The sequence below is a fragment of the Rutidosis leptorrhynchoides genome, chromosome 2 (genome assembly GCF_046630445.1).
Source record: "Rutidosis leptorrhynchoides isolate AG116_Rl617_1_P2 chromosome 2, CSIRO_AGI_Rlap_v1, whole genome shotgun sequence".
Classification (NCBI taxonomy): domain Eukaryota; kingdom Viridiplantae; phylum Streptophyta; class Magnoliopsida; order Asterales; family Asteraceae; genus Rutidosis; species Rutidosis leptorrhynchoides.
The window spans coordinates 682251576-682273946 of record NC_092334.1 but is presented as its reverse complement, the minus strand read 5'-3'; the positions used below and the strand labels follow the sequence as shown (position 1 = coordinate 682273946).

At 32.9% G+C, this 22371-nt stretch overlaps 1 protein-coding gene across 1 annotated transcript; it reads right to left on the bottom strand.

Annotated features, from left to right (window-relative positions):
- Window positions 1-14254: 14254 nt before the first annotated feature.
- LOC139893993 (cytochrome P450 81Q32-like) lies at window positions 14255-16068 on the bottom strand. The gene is made up of 2 exons (XM_071877197.1): window positions 15152-16068; window positions 14255-15035 (listed from the first exon to the last, which is right to left on the bottom strand). Exons 1-2 carry the CDS (start codon window positions 16064-16066, stop codon window positions 14421-14423), a joined length of 1530 nt encoding a protein of 509 aa, XP_071733298.1. The 5' UTR covers window positions 16067-16068; the 3' UTR covers window positions 14255-14420.
- Window positions 16069-22371: the final 6303 nt, after the last annotated feature.

The window sequence follows — 22371 nt, the reverse complement described above, 5'->3', positions numbered from 1 at the left end:
CTCCGGGTACTAGGTTTCCCGCACGGAGTTTAAAGCCTTGAGAGTATGACTAATATTGTACAAGAGAGAGAAAAAGTGAATTTAAGTGTGTGTTTGAAATGAATGACAAAGACCCTTTAAATAAGCTTGGATTTTTGCCTGCAAACGGCTGACAGACCGTTTGGCAAGCCGTTTGGCAGGCCATTTGCAGGGGCCATTTGCTAAACCAGCCCGTTTGCTGAGGTCATTTGATCTGGGCGTGTGGCAGGCCGTTTGTGAGCCAGGCAGGCCGTTTGGCTTGCTGATTCCCTGGATCGTAACTTAATTTCTTGTCTTTCACCGTTTTCACTCTAGAATCTTCGTTTTAGCTCCGATTCTCTTGATTCTTTTTGCACCGTCTTCGTAATTACTTGTTCTTTAATTTTAACCGATGAAGCGGGTATTTTTGCAATAAATTTTGGAACTTTATTATTTTAGGGCCTTAATACCGAGGTGAAAACGTAAATTTTTAGCCGATATCAAATATCCCACACTTAGACTTTGCTTGTCCTCAAGCAAATTTCTCGTTTTTACATCGACAAATCTTTTCGGAGTTTCTTTTCTAATAGCCTAAGAGGTTTGCTTTTTATTATAAGAGCAAAAAATAAGGTGAGTCATCATTGTTAGGGTTGAAACTATCTCTGCAAGCATGTGAGGAGGTTACATGACTTAGGCTAGCTTTCACGGATCACTCAAATCATTCAAGTATTTAGGGTTCCCTATAGATCTAAGAAATGAATTTCACTCATAGCCAGTCATGTTGCACTCATCGTCATAGGCTTGATAAAGACTCAAATCCTTGCTACTAATGTGAAAACGGTAGTAACCATATCTTCTAGGTCATTTGTCGATGATGGAAAGGAATTTTTGGAGTGGTGGTGAAGTTGTTTTAAGGGGTGAAAAGGGTAACATAGTCTCAAAAGACTTTTATTTTGGAAAATTTAAGATAGATAGGAATGCTGGTATTTTTGAGAAGCACTTTTGAACTATTCTTCTGTGACGACCCGAAAATTTCCGACCAAATTAAAACTTAATCTTTATATGTTCCAACATAATAAGCAAAGCCTGTAATGTTGAGTCTCGAAATGTTTGAACTATTTATATAGATTCATTTAACCTGTGACTATTTCCGACGATTCACGAACAATTGTTTGTAAATAAATATGTAAATATATATACATATATAAATATAAGAGTGCATATTAAGTTGTATTAATAAAATACAAAATAATCATTTGAATTGAAAATGTAAAATAATGTACAAGATAATAAAGATTAAAATTTATTTATGATTTAAACGAATTCTTATTTTTATTTATTATCATTTTTTATGTTATTATTTAGTTATTTTATTAGAATTATTATTAATATTATTAGGGTATTTACTATTAATATTTATTAAAAATAAAAATAGGGAATCCCATTCTGTTAGAAGTAACTATCAATTTTTTTTCTTTTTCTTCACATGAAAATAATTTACGTACTTCATATCTCCAGTTTGTTACAAGTCTACTTCACAAATCAATTGGAAATCAATTTAACTGTTAAATCATGTACCTAATCACTCTATATAAGTTACAAACTGCAATTTGAGTTGAAAACAAAGAAAACCCAGAAAATAAGCTCGACACTCTGTACATTCATCTTTTTCACCATATTTTGATTTAGAACAAATTTTCAAAATGTAATAATGCAGTCATGTTAGGAATCGTCTATCTAAACTATCTGTAAGTTTTCAATCCTCAATTCTTTCTATTAATTTCTAATTTGAGAGTCAAAGTTTTAGTTTTCAAAGTCAACTAAGTGTTCTTGAATCAAATTCGAGTTTGTTTTGATATCTCCAGTTAATTTGATGATCCATAAAGATTATAGGAATGATTTGCAACACAATTCATGTTGTAATCATAACCTATAACACTCTTAATCTAAAAATCAATTTTTGAGTTCTTGAGTTCTTCACAGTGATATACACTAACGTGAATTCGAAACAAATTTCAAAAACTAAAAATGTAGAGTTGTTAGGAATCATTTACTTAAACTTCCTGCAAAATCTCAAGTTCCAATTCTTGATAACGAATTCGAATTTGCGAGTCAAAATTAAATTGTCAAAAGTCAACTGTTTTGTTCTTGGAGAAATTAGAGCTTGTTTTGATGTTTTAAGTTCAATTGACGATTTCAATAGTTTTTAGGAATGATTTGAAACATGTTTCATGTTGTAAAGATTGTCCAAAACGAACTCAAAATTGAAAACAAAATTTTTTTTTTCTTGGCTACCAGCAAGCAGTAGGATATTTTTGTTTTTTTTCTCATTTTTTTTATATCATGAACACATTTTTATTTTTTGTTTCATGTTTGTTTAGAAGTCCTAAAACCATTTTGATGATTGACTATTAAGAATGAAGTTGTTTGATTGTTTAGATTTTGGTGAAGAAGATGAAGTGGGTTGAAACATGTAATAGATAAGTATTTGGGTTTGTATTATAAATCAGAAAAACTGAAATGGAGGAATGGTTAAGGGTGTTGATGAGTGAGCGAGAGGTCTCGGGTTCGAGCCCGGCTTGGTGCAATTTTTTTAAAACTGACTCCTAAGGTAGTTTTATACTTTTAAAAATTATTATTATTATTAATATTATTATTATTATCCTTAGGTATTTTTACAATTATTAATTTTACAAAACAAAAGATATATATGTAAATATATTATTACATAAAATATACTAATATTACATAAAATTATGTTTCAACTAATATTATTGATATAACATTAATTAAATATCAAATAAGTATCATAATATATTATAAGAATAATTAATACATAACAAATATATAAACTTAATTGATTTATACTATAATGTGTTAATACTTGATATAGGTTTGTGAATCCGAGGCCAACCCTGTATTGTTCAATGTCGTCATATGTATTTTTACTACAAAATACAGTATTGTGAGTTTCATTTACCTTTTTACCCTTTATATTTTTGGGCTGAGAATACATGCGCAACTTTTATAACTGTTTTATGAAATAGACACAAGTAATCGAAATTACGTTCTATGGTTGAATGATCGAAACTGAATATGTCCCTTTTTATTAAGTCTGGTAATCTAAGAATTAGGGAACAGACACCCTAATTGACGCGAACTCTAAAGATAGATCTATCGGGCCCAACAAGCCCCATCCAAAGTACCGGATGCTTTAGTACTTCGAAATTTATATCATGTCCGAAGGAGGATCCCAGAATGATGGGATATTCTTATATGCATATTGTGAATGTCGGTTATTAGGTGTTCAATCCATATGAATGATATTTTTGTCTCTATGCATGGGACGTATGATTATGAGAAATGGAAGTATGAAATCTTGTGGTCTATTAAAATTATGAAATGATTCTTTATGATAAACTAATGAACTCACCAACCTTTTGGTTGACACTTTAAAGCATGTTTATTCTCAGGTACGAAAGAAATCTTTCGCTGTGCATTTGCTCATATTAGAGATATTACTTGGAGTCATTCATGACATATTTCAAAAGATGTTGCATTCGAGTCGTTGAGTTCATCAAGATTATTATTAAGTCAATTATATTTGGATATATTATGAAATGCTTTACATGCCTGTCAACTGTCGATGTAACGAAAGTTTGTCTTTTAAAAACGAATGCAATGTTTGTAAAATTTATCATATAGAGGTCAATTACCTCGCGATGTAATCAACTGTTGTGAATCGTTTGTAATCGATATGGACTTCGTCCGAATGGATTAGGACAGGTCTCTACAGTTGGTATCAGAGCGGTGGTCTTAGTTAACCAGGTCTTGCATTAGCGTGCCTAACTGATAGTCGTTAGGATGCATTAGTGAGTCTGGACTTCGACCGTGTCTGCATGTCAAAAGTTTTGCTTATCATTTTTATCGAAAAACATCTGCTTATCATCCTTAGGAAATTACCTACTCATTATTCTTAGTCTAGACACATTTTACTGCATTGACTGCATAAATAGTGTATAGACAAAATTCATATCTTAGCGTATCTGACAATTCATATCTTAGTGTATCTATTACTGTAGACCTTGCCTGATATCTCTCGTAAATTTCTCCTTAATTTAAGGGATCCTGGTACTATATATATCTATGCAAATTATGCATATAGAATACCATCTAACTATCAATTTATGCCACTAAACTCTTCATACCAAAAATCTTTCCTGAGATCGTTTAAGATGGCCTCTACGAATCGACCAAATTCCTCTGACTCCGAAGACAGCGTGACAGGAGCACACCAACCAATCAACTACCGTGATTACTCACCCTATGGAGAAAGTAAGAAGGTACTCCATATCATGAATCAAATCTACCACCTAACCTTGGAGTACTTAACCCGCTCACCGGCGAACCCGTTCGCAATACCGTTTATACCCAATTTGCAAGAATTTTTCGTCTTGAAACTACCATTAATGGAACTAGAGAAGATATCCGACCTCTACCTCACATTGATAAACAACTCGGGTTAGTAGAAGAAGTTAGAGAACTCCGAGCTCGAGTATTAACTTTAGAGAGCACGGTATACAATTTGCAATCATCAACAGTATCACCAACACCAGCAACATCACTAGCCTTAGCACCAATGGCACCAGTACCACCAACAACCCAAGTTTCAACAATCCATGCCTCAACATCTCATTCTGTACCTAGAGTATAATTATCGTTTCACAAATCATTCTACATCATTTATCTTCGTTCGACATGACGATTATGTAAACTCTAATGTTTTAGAGATTATGTATCATAGTTCTAATAGTAAATCTGATGAGTTTAATATCACATTGACTCATTAAATCCATAATTACATCTGAAGAAAATATATATGTAAATATATTTTCATAAAGATTGTGATTAAAAATTCTTTCGTACAAACTGTTAATGGTAAAAATATTTTAACGGGTAGGTAATACCCGAGAAATATTTAAGATTTCACATTAATAAGTTACATTGTACAGTCTTCGAATCTGATTCAACGGTCGATTACCATCCTACCTACATCTATCGATATACGAATCCGTTCACCACAGAATAACCATTTTCATTCAAATTCAATTTCATATTTGGATTTTTACTTACCAGAATCCAACAAGTGGCATAATGAAGAAATAATGGACACAATAAAAATTGATTAGAAACAGACTAATTAACAATATGGAATTTTGTTAAGAAACCATGCTAACTATTCCAGCTAACTGTTCCTAGCTAACTGATTACATTCTATTTATCGCATTTTATTTATTGCAATTTAATTATCGCAATTTACATTCCCGCAATTTTATTTATTGTCATCTAATTTCTGTTATTTACTTTACGCACTTTAGTTATCGTTATTTAATTCCTGTTATTTATTTTACGCACTTTAAATATCAGGACACGTATACAAGGTTTTGACATATCATATCGATGCATCTATATATATTATTTGGAATCACCATAGACACTCTATATGCAGTAATGATCGAGTTCTCTATACAGGGTTGAGGTTAATTCTATAATAATATATATACTTTGAGTTGTGATCGAGTCTGAGACATGTACACGGGTCCCGATACGTATTAATTAATTCGGATATTATATATTAAGCTATATATGTATTATCGGACTGTTAATTGTGGACTATCAAATATGGACTGTCGACATTGGATAATTAAAATGAATTAAAATATTGATTATAACATATGAAACTAAACATATCTTCAAGTTTGCCACTTGATCTCATCTTAAACCTCATCTGTATCTTGACGATTACAATCTGCATTCAAACCTTTCATGATTCTTGAAAACACCTCAATCGATAGGATGAATCAACCGCACTTCATCTACGGAAGGAAAGGTTTATGCATATAGTTATGCACTTAAGAAACTCTCGACAACTGAGTAAAAGTTTAACACGTAGCCGCATCAGATCCTTTGGCATTTATTAGCAAAAATAACTTTGCGATCCCTTTTCAAAGTAGCCAATTTTGTCACAGCTCCAGCAAGTCAACTTCGACTTTTCATTCGAAGTAGCCTTACTATAATCCTGATATATACAATTACCCTTTTTATAACGGAGAATTCTTTTATATTCCACCATATTACCAGAAGACGTACCAGCAGCCTCGTTGTTTTTTTTGGCTTAAATCTCTCTGACAAATCATTATATTTATTCATTGAAACCCTATCATATACTCATCCGCATCTTGTAACGAGAACTGCCATACCAATTACCGGGAATCAGCAAATTTGTATTTTGAGTCTCGCAACGTTTCCACATCAACAGTTATATGTATCCATATAACATTTATCTCTTAGAACTATGATCTTCCATTCTAAAATTCAGAAAAGCACCCAGTCTGTGAATTAATGCTCTAAATTTTGAAAAGTTGAATGAAGCAACAAAAACTATGGATGATTTTAACAGTCAAAAGTTTGATAAAAAAAAAAAAGATACGTTGGAAAAGCTCAAAAGGAAGTTTGGTACTGAAAAACGAATTGAGCAAACCATGAAGGAGACTCTGAGCAAATCACAAGGACTAAACTTGTACATAAAGAACCCTGATGATTCTGTTTCTGATGAAGTCTTTAGTGAATATCTTGCTCCTTATTTATTCTAAATCCTTGCGAAAGGATTTTCTTCATCAACATTCGATCTCAGAAATTCTGAAAATATCATCATAAATATCTTTGATATTTCCGAGAATATTTTCATAACAATTCTTATCTGAAATCATTAATCTCTTCGTGCTATCAGTGTTACATCATATAGAAACTGTTAGTTTCTATATTCTGTAAACTTTCGAGCTTGAAATATGAATGTTATTGAAGTAATGTTGGGAACTGATGCATGAGTTAGTATAATATAATGACACTTGATCAACGTGATTATATTACAGTAAGTCATGCTGAGTTTCTAATGGAACGTGATGATTCACAGATCATAACGTCATCATGTGCCATGTTACACGACTCTTACATTCTACCCAATCTCCAAGTATATCAAGAACATATATTCTTAATAGTTCTATCTTTTCAGATATTCTAGTAATTTGAAAAATCAAGATCGTGCCATTACGATTTCCTTCTAGAACATTAACTATGTTCATTTCAAAATCCATATCTACGAATTCCGGACCATTATTCTCTTGACTTGAAGTCGGGAAGAGGAGACGAAAGTATGGAACTCTTGAATATAAAGAAAATATAAAGCTCGACAACAACACATAAATTACAAACCGTGCATATCAATACGTATTGCCATGTAAAGGCACGGGAAAATTAAAAACACTATAACCCCAAGATAATAGTAGAAGTAAATATAATCCTCCGGTGGTAGATGAAAGAGAAGAATGACAGATATGAAAGTTAAGAGTATATCAAGGATCAGAACTGGATGGAGCATATTAATGAATGCTTTAAAAATATGAATCAGGGGAGAAAGAATGGAAGGTGTGAGCTGTGAAAATAAGGAAACGAAGGGAGTGGATTTATAGTAAAATATCCGACAGAGCAATCGAAACAGATTATTGCATTTAATCAAAGAAGATCTGATTTCCTATATCGCCGAAGAACCAAATCTTATTACGAAGATTTTCTTTAAATCCCATGAATTCCGGAAATCAATCATAACTACGTCATCAGTTCCCTCTCTTGCGATAGCTTCGATTATACTCTTCGCGTAATCAAAATTTTTTTTACCTATATTACTCACTGATGATAAAACTCTAATTTCTAGCTCGGATACGTCATGAAAACATACTTATTGTTAGCCATGACCATTCCACTCAAATTTCAGGACGAAATTTCTTTAACGGGTAGGTACTGTGACGACCCGGAAATTTCCGACCAAATTAAAACTTAATCTTTATATGTTCCAACACAATAAGCAAAGCCTGTAATGTTGAGTCTCGAAATGTTTGAACTATTTATATAGATTCATTTAACCTGTGACTATTTCTGACGATTCTCGAACAATTGTGTGTAAATAAATATGTAAATATATATACATATATAAATATAAGAGTGCATATTAAGTTGTATTAATAAAATACAAAATAATCATTTGAATTGAAAATGTAAAATAATGTACAAGATAATTAAGATTAAAATTTATTTATGATTTAAACGAATTCTTATTTTTATTTATTATCATTTTTTATGATATTATTTAGTTATTTTATTAGAATTATTATTAACATTATTAGGGTATTTGCTATTAATATTTATTAAAAATAAAAATAGGGAATCTCATTCTGTTAGAAGTAACTATCAATTTTTTTTCTTTTTCTTCACATGAAAATAATTTACGTACTTCATGTCTCCAGTTTGTTACAAGTCTACTTCACAAATCAATTGGAAATCAATTTAACTGTTAAATCATGTACCTAATCACTCTATATAAGTTACAAACTGCAATTTGAGTTGAAAACAAAGAAAACCCAGAAAATAAGCTCGACACTCTGTACATTCATCTTTTTCACCATATTTTGATTTAGAACAAATTTTCAAAATGTAATAATGCAGTCATGTTAGGAATCGGCTATCTAAACTATCTGTAAGTTTTCAATCCTCAATTCTTTCTATTAATTTCTAATTTGAGAGTCAAAGTTTTGGTTTTCAAAGTCAACTAAGTGTTCTTGAATCAAATTCGAGTTTGTTTTGATATCTCCAGTTAATTTGATGATCCATAAAGATTATAGGAATGATTTGCAACACAATTCATGTTGTAATCATAACCTATAACACTCTTAATCTAAAAATCAATTTTTGAGTTCTTGAGTTCTTCACAGTGATATACACTAACGTAAATTCGAAACAAATTTCAAAAACTAAAAATGTAGAGTTGTTAGGAATCATTTACTTAAACTTCCTGCAAAATCTCAAGTTCCAATTCTTGATAACGAATTCGAATTTGCGAGTCAAAGTTAAATTGTCAAAAGTCAACTGTTTTGTTCTTGGAGAAATTAGAGCTTGTTTTGATGTTTTAAGTTCAATTGACGATTTCAATAGTTTTTAGGAATGATTTGAAACATGTTTCATGTTGTAAAGATTGTCCAAAACGAACTCAAAATTGAAAACAAAATTTTTTTTTTCTTGGCTACCAGCAAGCAGTAGGATATTTTTGTTTTTTTTTCTCATTTTTTTTATATCATGAACACATTTTTATTTTTTGTTTCATGTTTGTTTAGAAGTCCTAAAACCATTTTGATGATTGACTATTAAGAATGAAGTTGTTTGATTGTTTAGATTTTGGTGAAGAAGATGAAGTGGGTTGAAACATGTAATAGATAAGTATTTGGGTTTGTATTATAAATCAGAAAAACTGAAATGGAGGAATGGTTAAGGGTGTTGATGAGTGAGCGAGAGGTCTCGGGTTCGAGCCCGGCTTGGTGCAATTTTTTTAAAACTGACTCCTAAGGTAGTTTTATACTTTTAAAAATTATTATTATTATTAATATTATTATTATTATCCTTAGGTATTTTTACAATTATTAATTTTACAAAACAAAAGATATATATGTAAATATATTATTACATAAAATATACTAATATTACATAAAATTATGTTTCAACTAATATTATTGATATAACATTAATTAAATATCAAATAAGTATCATAATATATTATAAGAATAATTAATACATAACAAATATATAAACTTAATTGATTTATACTATAATGTATTAATACTTGATATAGGTTCGTGAATCCGAGGCCAACCCTGCATTGTTCAATGTCGTCATATGTATTTTTACTACAAAATACAGTATTGTGAGTTTCATTTACCTTTTTACCCTTTATATTTTTGGGCTGAGAATACATGCGCAACTTTTATAACTGTTTTACGAAATAGACACAAGTAATCGAAATTACGTTCTATGGTTGAATGATCGAAACTGAATATGCCCCTTTTTATTAAGTCTGGTAATCTAAGAATTAGGGAACAGACACCCTAATTGACGCGAACTCTAAAGATAGATCTATCGGGCCCAACAAGCCCCATCCAAAGTACCGGATGCTTTAGTACTTCGAAATTTATATCATGTCCGAAGGAGGATCCCGGAATGATTGGGATATTCTTATATGCATATTGTGAATGTCGGTTATCAGGTGTTCAATCCATATGAATGATATTTTTGTCTCTATGCATGGGACGTATGATTATGAGAAATGGAAGTATGAAATCTTGTGGTCTATTAAAATTATGAAATGATTCTTTATGATAAACTAATGAACTCACCAACCTTTTGGTTGACACTTTAAAGCATGTTTATTCTCAGGTACGAAAGAAATCTTCCGCTGTGCATTTGCTCATATTAGAGATATTACTTGGAGTCATTCATGACATATTTCAAAAGATGTTGCATTCGAGTCATTGAGTTCATCAAGATTATTATTAAGTCGATTATATTTGGATATATTATGAAATGCTTTACATGCCTGTCAACTGTCGATGTAACGAAAGTTTGTCTTTTAAAAACGAATGCAATGTTTGTAAAATTTATCATATAGAGGTCAATTACCTCGCGATGTAATCAACTGTTGTGAATCGTTTGTAATCGATATGGACTTCGTCCGAATGGATTAGGACGGGTCTCTACATCTTCCTTTGAAGTGATAGGCATTTGTGGTCAATTTCTTCTTCGGCGTTTCTTTTTATAAGTTCTGCTCCTTTTCTCAGAACTTTGAATTTTTTTCTTTTATTTTTTTTAGATATTTAATCTCGAGAAACTTTTTTGCCGGTAAACTTTTTCAAGACCTTTGCCGGGATACTTGAGAAGTTTATAACATCGGGTTTACGGAAGGAATCTCATTTTCTGGGTTTTCAAGTGATAGTAAAGATGATGTGGATGAGGTGGTGTGGTAGAAGTAGCGAAGGTGTGAGAGGGTTGTTTGACAAATGGCTTAGCTCTTCTGATTATAACCGAATCACATTTTGTTACTTGAAAATGCAGATATAACGCAAGTTCTGATTCCGAGCACAGACATCAGCACTCTCAACAGAAAATAGTGGAGCATTAAAGATGAATACTGGTCTTATTTGGATGCCTCACCATAATCAATTTAGGTCGATAATGCCTAGTCATGCAATGCTCTTTTAGAGATTCGGTTCGTCCTAACAAGATTTCCACCTTACTTAAGCCTCATTTTTATTTACAAACGTTTCAGGTTTTCAAAAATACTTTTTCGAAAAGGCTTTCTTTTGTTAAAAATTTTTGAAATTTGGCCTAAGAACTTGGAATCTTCGAAATGAGTTATTTTAATACAGCATAAAAAGATTATACCAACATCCCACCCTTAGACGAACATTGTCCTCAATGTTCCTAGTGTATCCCATACTTAGGAGTTTTAGTTGAAGATTTGGGATTATTCGTTTAGTGTTTATTTGGGTTGGAATCCCACACTTAGTGATAAGCTTAGAATGCGGCATAATTTTAAAATTTGAGCTAGTAGCAGAAAGAAAGGAGTACCCCCAGCAGACGTGCTTGTTTGTAGAAGCTGGCTGGCTTGGAAGTCTCGTCCTTTATATATCGGCTTATTTGTCATCCTTTATTCTTCTACTCTACTTTATTGCACGGGTTTCCTTCCGAGAAGCGCTTTTGTTTAAGGTCGTTGGCTCGACCGTAATGATGTCTAAAGAGTAATCAATCCCCTCTGGTAGTTATGATTTTGGTCTTCTCGAGGGAATGTGAGTCATGGTGGATAAATTCTGAGAAAGTGTCGGACCAAAAGCGGTAACAGATCCGGTACTTCTCTTGAAGATCTTCTGAAAGAAAGATAATGCACCGTTTTCACTCTAGAATCTTCGTTTTAGCTCCGATTCTCTTGATTCTTTTTGCACTGTCTTCGTAATTACTTGTTCTTCAATTTTAACCGACGAAGCGATATTTTGACGATAAAGTTTGGAACTTTATTGTTTTTGGGCCTTAATACCGAGGTGAAAACGTGACTTTTTAGCCGATATCATGGTCGGTGTTCCAATGGTGAAAGGAAAAGCGGTAAATTGGAAGATCAAGAATGTGATGGTGTTTTCTCAAGGGTACCTTGATGGTTGTGTCCACGGGGTTGTTCTACCTGATGGTCTATTCTTTGTTGGAGAGATATAATGCATAGATCGTATTTGTACGAATGGATCACTCGGGTGCTTGGGTTGTTAGAGTCGGGTCGGGCTTCAACCCGGTATCTCACAGTCTAGTGAGATGATTGCCAGAAACAAAGAGTTTGATTAATCCCAAGAGAATAACGTCGATTAGATTATGGCTCAGTTTAAGGTGTCAAAAGTCTATCTTCACATGGCGTGGAATTGCGGTTTGTCCTAGGTCGTTTATTCAACGGTAATTTCAAAAGGAGTTATGGTTAGGTAATTGATTGTTGGTGTATGATGATTGTAGTAGACGTTTACAAAATTTGAGGTTGTTGATTTCGTTTTGGTGAGAGATGTTGAAGTGCTCTTTATCGAATGCAGCTAGCTCGTTGTGGTTAGAATGTGCGCGTCCCAAGAAGCTTTCTTGGCGGTATAGACGAGTAGATTCAATTAAGTCAAAATGGTGATATGGTTCGGGTTCATTCAAAATCTTCAAAATGGGAGATTTGTTGGGTTTGAACATATTAAACGGAAAACAAAGAAGATTTAAGCTGGATGTCTCCCGGTCGCGAGGTGATTCTAGCGGTCGCGAAGATGGTAAAAACCGGAATCCTAAACAGAAGCAATCGAGTCTTAATCTTACTTTTTGGTTTTACGGTTTTGGAGTTTTAGGTCTCGCGGTGACGAGGTTGAGGGTCGCGGAAATTTGTCGTGTCCAACAAATTTGTATGTTTGAAAGCGATCTCGTTTGTTTCCTATAAATTGTAACCCATATCTTATGTATTAGCGAAGCACCTACGAAAATTATTAACAAAACTCTCTCTGTTTGGCCGTGAACTATACGAATAGTTTAGAAACGATTGGACATATACACGTTAACTTCCTTTTGTTCTTTACGTTTCTTGCACTTGTTTGTTTATCATCTTTGTGTGTTCTTGTGATTTAACTATTTGTTACACGGTGGGTAATAACTATGATTATTAGGTAACCTTGTGTTGTAGTTCATATGTTTGTCATATACAATTTGAATAGTAGTCATATACAATTTGAATAATATATTGGTTGTTTATCTAAAAAAACTATAAATTTTAAAAATATATGGGATCCTCTAATTATATTTTGTGGTGTTCCATAAAATTTGAAGAGTATTTTGTAAGAATTTTTTTTAACTAGTGGTGTTTCGTAAACGTACGTCAATAAATACATAGATTCGCCCTGATTTTTAGGTATGTGAATCAAGTTCCAATGGTTGTAAATTTCTAATATTATGAATTTACTTTGTTACATGGCCCGTCACCATGAACACTTTACCCCATTATTTATCAAACACTATATATCCTAATTATATGAGTTATGATATGGGTTGTCCAACAAATCACCATTGGCCTATGTGAATATGTATATATTCGTGAATTAAACTTTTTTTTTTTTTTTAACAATTCCATGCAAACATTTATTGAGATGCCTTAGATTGCTCTTAACGCATGCGCCCGGGCTCCGCCCAAGTTTTAGTCCAGGAGGACACTGATGGCACCATTTAGCCCAGCTCTAGTCCAGGGGTCTAGCCCAGCTCTTCCGCCCAGGTTCTTGTCCATTTACAACATATTTGAGGACGGCTGGACGTATATATTGCTTGTACCATGAGCATTAAAACTTGTAACATCTTTAATTAAATAATTTAAGTGGGTCCCAATTTATTTGAGAAGGTATGTTATTGTTGGGAGTATTTAGTCCAGGTTCAGTCCTGGGAAGAAAGTGGGATGGAGGTGCTGATGTGGCGCTGAATGATTGGTTAGTCCTGGAAGAAACACTGTCATGGTTGGGAGCGCTCTTATAAAAGCACCCCAAAAACAGAGCTTTTGGATCAATGAAAATTATTCAAAGTGAGAATACGTTTCAAAACTTGCAACTTTTATCATAAATTCATAACAGTTAATTTATCATATATATATGTAAATTTAGTCAAAACTGTTCACTTATTGTAACAGATTTTATCTGGTCGAATTAATAATGTTGATCACTCCAACATTATTCCTTGCAATCTTAGAAAAAGATAGTACTCCGAATTAAGTAATGCATTATTGGGCAACTAAGTAATAAAATTATGATCAAATATATATTATTGATGATTGAGACTACACAAAGTTACATATACATTGTGACATAAATATTCTTATATTAAGGCAGGATAATGAGACCAAACACCTAAGAGGATGTAGATTTTTATAACAAAACCAAACATCAATGTGTAGTGAGATGGTTCTGCAATTTAGGGCATTGTCTTTGAAAAATTACACTAACTCAAAGTTCTACAAGAACATGACTCATACTTTTGCGGGCCCTACACCGAGCTTCGAGTGGCACCTCTTTGGGCATGGTTATACCTTTCCCTTCAGAAAAACTCACTAACTCTTCACCAACCCTTTTCCATTCAAAGCATTGGATCAACGATGCTAACGTTAACCCAACAACCCTATACGCGAGTCCTGAACCAGGACACTGTCGTCGACCCATCCCAAATGGTATGAACTTATACCCTTCATTTCCTATTTCCTCAAACCTTTCAGGCTTGAAACTTAATGAGTCATCCCATATCGTTGGATCCCTATGGATGGCCCATGCGTTGATCAACACCATTGTTCCACGAGCTACGTCAAAACCACCAATGGTGCAGTCTTCTGATGCCTCGTGTGGCACCAATATTGGTGCTGCCGGGTATAGTCTTAGTGTTTCGTTAACAATGCATTGGATGTATGGTAAATTAGGTGGATCAGTTTCTTGTACTAAACGTTCTTGTCCAATATATTTATCGATTTCTATTCTAGCTTTTTCTAACACATCCGGATGATTTAGTAGAAGCGACATAGCCCACTCTATCGTCACTGATGAAGTGTCCGTTCCCGCTAGTAGCAATGTCTACACACATATTTTAGGACTTCAATCGAGAAATAAAGACTTTCAAAAGTCAAAACATGACTATTAATTTGTAACGGAAATAGTAACATTTTATAGTTAGGGATAAGCATACATACAAATAGATTGCCTTTGATTACTTCGTCAGTGTAGTATTGCGGGTCCGATTCCTGCAAAGAAAGCATAGAGTCGATAAACGTCTTATCCTCTCCTTTGGGTGAACACGAACCAGACCGTCTACTTTTAATTTCCTCTATTAGATTTTGCGAAAGGCTATCCCATTCATGATGTAATTTCAACAGCCTCTTCTTATAACCCTGAAAATCGATCCAACGTAAAACACTAATAAAATCTCCTGGATTTGAAGCTCCACAGGTTTCAAATACATTTGTTATCACTTTCTTAAAGTTATCAGCTTCTTCAAAGTCTTCCACATCAGTCCCAAAATATCGTTTATTAGCAACCATTATCATGGTTATGTTAAACGACACTGCTTGAATTCGGGGCCTCATTTCCACTTTTTCAAAATTTTGAAATGAATCTTTAGACATAATAAGAGTCTTGATCATCGATCTAACTTCATCTTCTCGGACACTCATGTAAGATTTAAGTCGAGTTGTCGAAAATAGTTCAAGAGTCATGACGCGACGAAGGTCTCTCCAGAGTTGACCATATGGTGCAGAACTAACTGTGGTGTATTTATAGTCAAGATACTTGCCACTCATAAGAAGTGGTCTATTGGCTAAAACGACGTCGTTTTTGGTGAAACATTCTTCAACTAGTGATGCCGAGGTTATTACAAGCACCGGGCGTGAACCAAACCGAAGAGTCATGATAGGTCCATACTTGGAAGAAAGGTGTTTCAAGACTCTATAAATTGGTCCATTTTTCATTAGATGAAGATGGCCAATTATTGGGATAGAAAGTGGACTTGGTGCCACATTTATATTCTTTTTGTGTACAAATAGTTTGAAAACAAAAATAAGAGAGACCAAAGATAGAAAAAAAGTGATGAAAAGATGAGTTTCATCCATTGTCTGGATATGTATGGTTAGCTAGGGTGTTCTTACAATGTTTATGGTCACAGGGGATATATTTATAGATTCTAGATTATTATATAAAATTATTATATTATATTATATTATATATTAGATATTATATGAACACTAGTTCATGACTTCAGATATTTGTTGGAACTAGAAATTATAAAAAAGGAGGTAAAATTTTATGTTACGGATTAGTAATTAACTAGCTAGTTGTGGGCATATTCTTTGGGTATCAAGGTATATACTTTGACCATTCTTTACGCTAAGAGCACAAGGAGTCGTTCGGTGTTAAATCTCAGTGTTAAATTTAACACTGGATTTAACACTGAGGCCAAAACAGGGGAAATGGTTCAGTGTTAAATCATTATTTAATTATTTTTTTAACACTTTTAATAATATTATTTAATTTAAATATATATATATATATATTAAAAATATAAAAACAAATGATATATAAAATAAATCCGTGTCAATATTATTAAATTTTATATAACATACTATATAAAATAATAAAATAAATAAGAATAAATTAAGAAAAAACCCAACATTATAAAACAAATTTGACCCAACTTTTAAAAAGTATTTGACGCAAGTTAAAATATAAAATTTGGTCCAAATTCACAAATTGATATACACTAAAAAAGATATGCCTTTTTTCATCCGCTTCTTCTTTTCATCTACTTCTTCTTTTCATCTACTTCTTCTCTTCTCCTCCGTTAAACCTGCAAAACTCCTCCATTAAAACTGCAAAGTTACTTCAAATAATGAGTAGAAGAAGTAAAAAGAAAAAAAAAATAACAGCGATATTTTGTACACCGTTGCCTACATAACGGTGGCCGCCGTTAAACACATTTAACGCCGATTTAACGGCGGGGCGGAGTGGTGTTTGCCACCATCCCCACCGTTAAATCATGGTAACGGTGGATTTTTCGTTCGACTCCTGGTGCTCTAAAAGCAATTGTTGTGGTGTCGTCGTATTATGAGAGTATTTTTGCTGACGTGGCATTATTGTGAGATTGAGGGACACTGTAGTAAATGTATTGTTGTAATGTTGTTATTTTTGTGGGTAATATGTTAAAATATAATTGATATTGATTTAATAATGAAATACAAAGAAAAAATAAAAAATAAAGATTGCTAGTCAATCAAAGAAAGAGCTTCTCCATTGTATTCATCGTGGTGTGCCCCTACAACATCACAACACTCAACCCCCCCCCCCCCAACCCCCCACCAAACTGCCCCACAAAGCCCGTTGTGGTGTTGGGGGGAGTTCCACGTCAACAACGGCAATATATTTGTCTCCCGTAAAGTATGGTCTTAAAAGAGTAAAGGTATCGTTGTATTCATTATAATTTTACCTTGTCATGCAAGATAATAATAATAATAATTGTGTTCTAACAGATGTAATATTATGTTAATTAAGCTAAAATATAGCGTTTGCTTTTGGCAAGAATAAACCTATACTAGCGGAAGAAAAAACAACATAGAGATAAGCGTTATCAAATGTAAAGTATACACGAGAGAAAAAAATCGACAATACCTAGATCAGGTGTGACGATCGCTCCAAATTCATATGGACTAACACGTCATTCATTGATTTCATTGCGAGGTATTTGACCTCTATATGATACGTTTTGTAAACATTGCATTCTTTTGAAAAGGCACACCATAAATGAATATTTAAATCAAAGGTACTCGACATCTGATGATTTCTACATATAGACAATCACCATAAATAATAGTTTACAACAGTACTTCCGTTGACAATGCAGTCAAAATAAGATACATGGTGATGATTTGGTGAATGCAACGTTTCCTTGAAAAATATGTCATGTAAGACTCCATGCACATAGCTTGTCTAACATCTAAGCAAACAGCGGAAGACTTCTAGGAAACCTGAGAATAAACATGCTAACAAATGTCAACACAAAGGTTGGTGAGTTCATAGTTTTAATGTTTCGTATAATCTGTATATAAAGGTGGATCACAAGATTTCAGTTGTTTCATCCGAAACGTTTATCAAAATATTCTACAAAATTGAGCACCCTGATTTGTACCCTTTGTATAATCATCTTAATAATACACGCAAACCAATGTGTACGCTTCTCAAATAGCATACGTCCGTTAAAAGGCTAGTGCTCTAACTCGGACGGGGATATCAAGCCCTATGGATCCATATACTACTACTCGCGCCCACCAGTTTGTAGTGACCCGAACTTTTCCATGTTTATATATATTAATTGAGATTGATATTTACATGATTAAATGTTTCCAACATGTTAAGCAATCAAACTTGTTAAGACTTGATTAATTGATTAACAATGAACTACATATGTAAAAACAAGACTACTAACTTAATGATTTTTAAACGAGACATATATGTAACGATTATCGTTGTAAAGACATTTAATGTATATATATCATATTAAGAGATATTCATACATGATAATATCATGATAATATAATAATTTAAAATCTCATCTGATATTATAAACATTGGGTTAACAACATTTAACAAGATCGTTAACCTAAAGGTTTCAAAACAACACTTACATGTAACGACTAACGATGACTTAACGACTCAGTTAAAATGTATATACATGTAGTGTTTTAATATGTATTTATACACTTTTGAAATACTTCAATACACTTATCAAAATACTTCTACTTAACAAAAATGCTTACAATTACATCCTCGTTCAGTTTCATCAACAATTCTACTCGTATGCACCCGTATTCGTACTCGTACAATACACAACTTTTAGATGTATGTACTATTGGTATATACACTCCAATGATCAGCTCTTAGCAGCCCATGTGAGTCACCTAACACATGTGGGAACCATCATTTGGCAACTAGCATGAAATATCTCATAAAATTACAAAAATATGAGTAATCATTCATGACTTATTTACATGAAAACAAAATTACATATCCTTTATATCTAATCCATACACCAACGACCAAAAACACCTACAAACACTTTCATTCTTCAATTTTCTTCATCGAATTGATCTCTCTCAAGTTCTATCTTCAAGTTCTAAGTGTTCTTCATAAATTCTACAAGTTCTAGTTACATAAAATCAAGAATACTTTCAAGTTTGCTAGCTCACTTCCAATCTTGTAAGGTGATCATCCAACCTCAAAAAATCTTTGTTTCTTACAGTAGGTTATCATTCTAATACAAGGTAATAATCATATTCAAACTTTGGTTCAATTTCTATAACTATAACAATCTTATTTCAAGTGATGATCTTACTTGAACTTGTTTTCGTGTCATGATTCTGCTTCAAGAACTTCGAGCCATCCAAGGATCCGTTGAAGCTAGATCCATTTTTCTCTTTTCCAGTAGGTTTATCCAAGGAACTTAAGGTAGTAATGATGTTCATAACATCATTCAATTCATACATATAAAGCTATCTTGTTCGAAGGTTTAAACTTGTAATCACTAGAACATAGTTTAGTTAATTCTAAACTTGTTCGCAAACAAAAGTTAATCCTTCTTACTTGACTTTTAAAATCAACTAAACACATTTTCTATATCTATATGATATGCTAACTTAATGATTTAAAACCTGGAAACACGAAAAACACCGTAAAACCGGATTTACGCCGTCGTAGTAACACCACGGGCTGTTTTGGGTTAGTTAATTAAAAACTATGATAAACTTTGATTTAAAAGTTGTTATTCTGAGAAAATGTTTTTTATTATGAACATGAAACTATATCCAAAAACTATGGTTAAACTCAAAGTGGAAGTATGTTTTCTAAAATGGTCATCTAGACGTCGTTCTTTCGACTGAAATGACTACCTTTACAAAAACGACTTGTAACTTATTTTTCCGACTATAAACCTATATTTTTTCTGTTTAGATTCATAAAATAGAGTTCAATATGAAACTATAGCAATTTGATTCACTCAAAACGAATTTAAAATGAAGAAGTTATGGGTAAAACAAGATTGGATAATTTTTCTCATTTTAGCTACGTGAAAATTGGTAACAAATCTATTCCAACCATAACTTAATCAACTTGTATTGTATATTATGTAATCTTGAGATACCATAGACACGTATACAATGTTTCGACCTATCATGTCGACACATCTATATATATTTCGGAACAACCATAGACACTCTATATGTGAATGTTGGAGTTAGCTATACAGGGTTGAGGTTGATTCCAAAATATATATAGTTTGAGTTATGATCAATACTGAGATACGTATACACTGGGTCGTGGATTGATTCAAGATAATATTTATCGATTTTTTTCTGTACATCTAACTGTGGACAACTAGTTGTAGGTTACTAACGAGGACAGCTAACTTAATAAACTTAAAACATCAAAATATATTAAAAGTGTTGTAAATATATTTTGAACATACTTTGATATATATGTATATATTGTTATAGGTTCGTGAATCAACCAGTGGCCAAGTCTTACTTCCCGACGAAGTAAAAATCTGTGAAAGTGAGTTATAGTCCCACTTTTAAAATCTAATATTTTTGGGATGAGAAAAATGCAGGTTTTATAAATGATTTACAAAATAGACACAAGTACGTGAAACTACATTCTATGGTTGAATTATCGAAATCGAATATGCCCCTTTTTATATAGTCTGGTAATCTAAGAATTAGGGAACAGACACCCTAATTGACGCGAATCCTAAAGATAGATCTATTGGGCCTAACAAACCCCATCCAAAGTACCGGATGCTTTAGTACTTCGAAATTTATATCATATCCGAAGGGTGTCCCGGAATGATGGGGATATTCTTATATATGCATCTTGTTAATGTCGGTTACCAGGTGTTCACCATATGAATGATTTTTATCTCTATGTATGGGATGTGTATTGAAATATGAAATCTTGTGGTCTATTATTATGATTTGATATATATAGGTTAAACCTATAACTCACCAACATTTTTGTTGACGTTTTAAGCATGTTTATTCTCAGGTGATTATTAAGAGCTTCCGCTGTCGCATACTTAAATAAGGACGAGATTTGGAGTCCATGCTTGTATGATATTGTGTAAAAACTGCATTCAAGAAACTTATTTTGTTGTAACATATTTGTATTGTAAACCATTATGTAATGGTCGTGTGTAAACAGGATATTTTAGATTATCATTATTTGATAATCTACGTAAAGCTTTTTAAACCTTTATTGATGAAATAAAGGTTATGGTTTGTTTTAAAATGAATGCAGTCTTTGAAAAACGTCTCATATAGAGGTCAAAACCTCGCAACGAAATCAATTAATATGGAACGTTTTTAATCAATAAGAACGGGACATTTCAGTTGGTATCCGAGCGTTGGTCTAAGAGAACCAGAATTTTGCATTAGTGTGTCTTATCGAGTTTGTTAGGATGCATTAGTGAGTCTGGACTTCGACCGTGTTTACTTGAAAAATGATTGCTTAACAAATTTTGTTGGAAAGTATATATTTTTAACATGTGAATATTATGTGATATATTAATCTCTTAACGCGTTTGATATTATGTGATAGATGTCTACCTCTAGAACAAGTCCCATTGACTCACCTAATAATAATGAAGAGTCAAATGTAAATTGGAATGATTCGTGGACTGATTCACAAGTTCCCGAAGAGGAACCGGAAGAAGAGTCGGAACCGGAAGAAGAATCGGAACCGGATGAAGAAATAGAACCGGTGGGGGAAATAATAAAACAGTTAAGTAAAAGAAAATCCTCAACCAACCGACCAAGGTTAATTATGGTCAATGGTGTTTCCGCCAAGGAAGCAAAATATTGGGAGGATTACCAATTCTCCGATGAATCGGATTCCGACGAGAATTCCGATGATGTTATAGAAATTACCCGAACTGAATTTAAAAAGGCAAAAGAAAATAATAAGGGAAAGGGCATAAAAATAGAGAAATCTAATTCCAACCCCGATGAACTTTATATGTATCGTCAACCCCCGAAGTCCTTAAGTTGTAACAATGACCCGGGAACCTCTAAACCACCAGGTTTTTCTAAACCAGTGTGGAAAACGACGGCTCGTATTCGGGGAACATCATATATCCCTAGAAACTTGGCAAAACGAACCAAAACCGAAGAAGAAGAAACAAGCGAGTCGGAATAAGATAGTTGTATTCGTGTGGTGTAATATATGTAATATAGTGTGCTTATGCTTTATGATATATGTAAAAATTGCTTGTATTAATAAGTATTTTTTTTATGAATCTAACTCTTGTCTATTTTACAGTATAAAAACACAAAATGGATAGACAACCCAATATTTTAAGAAACCTACCCGGAGACAT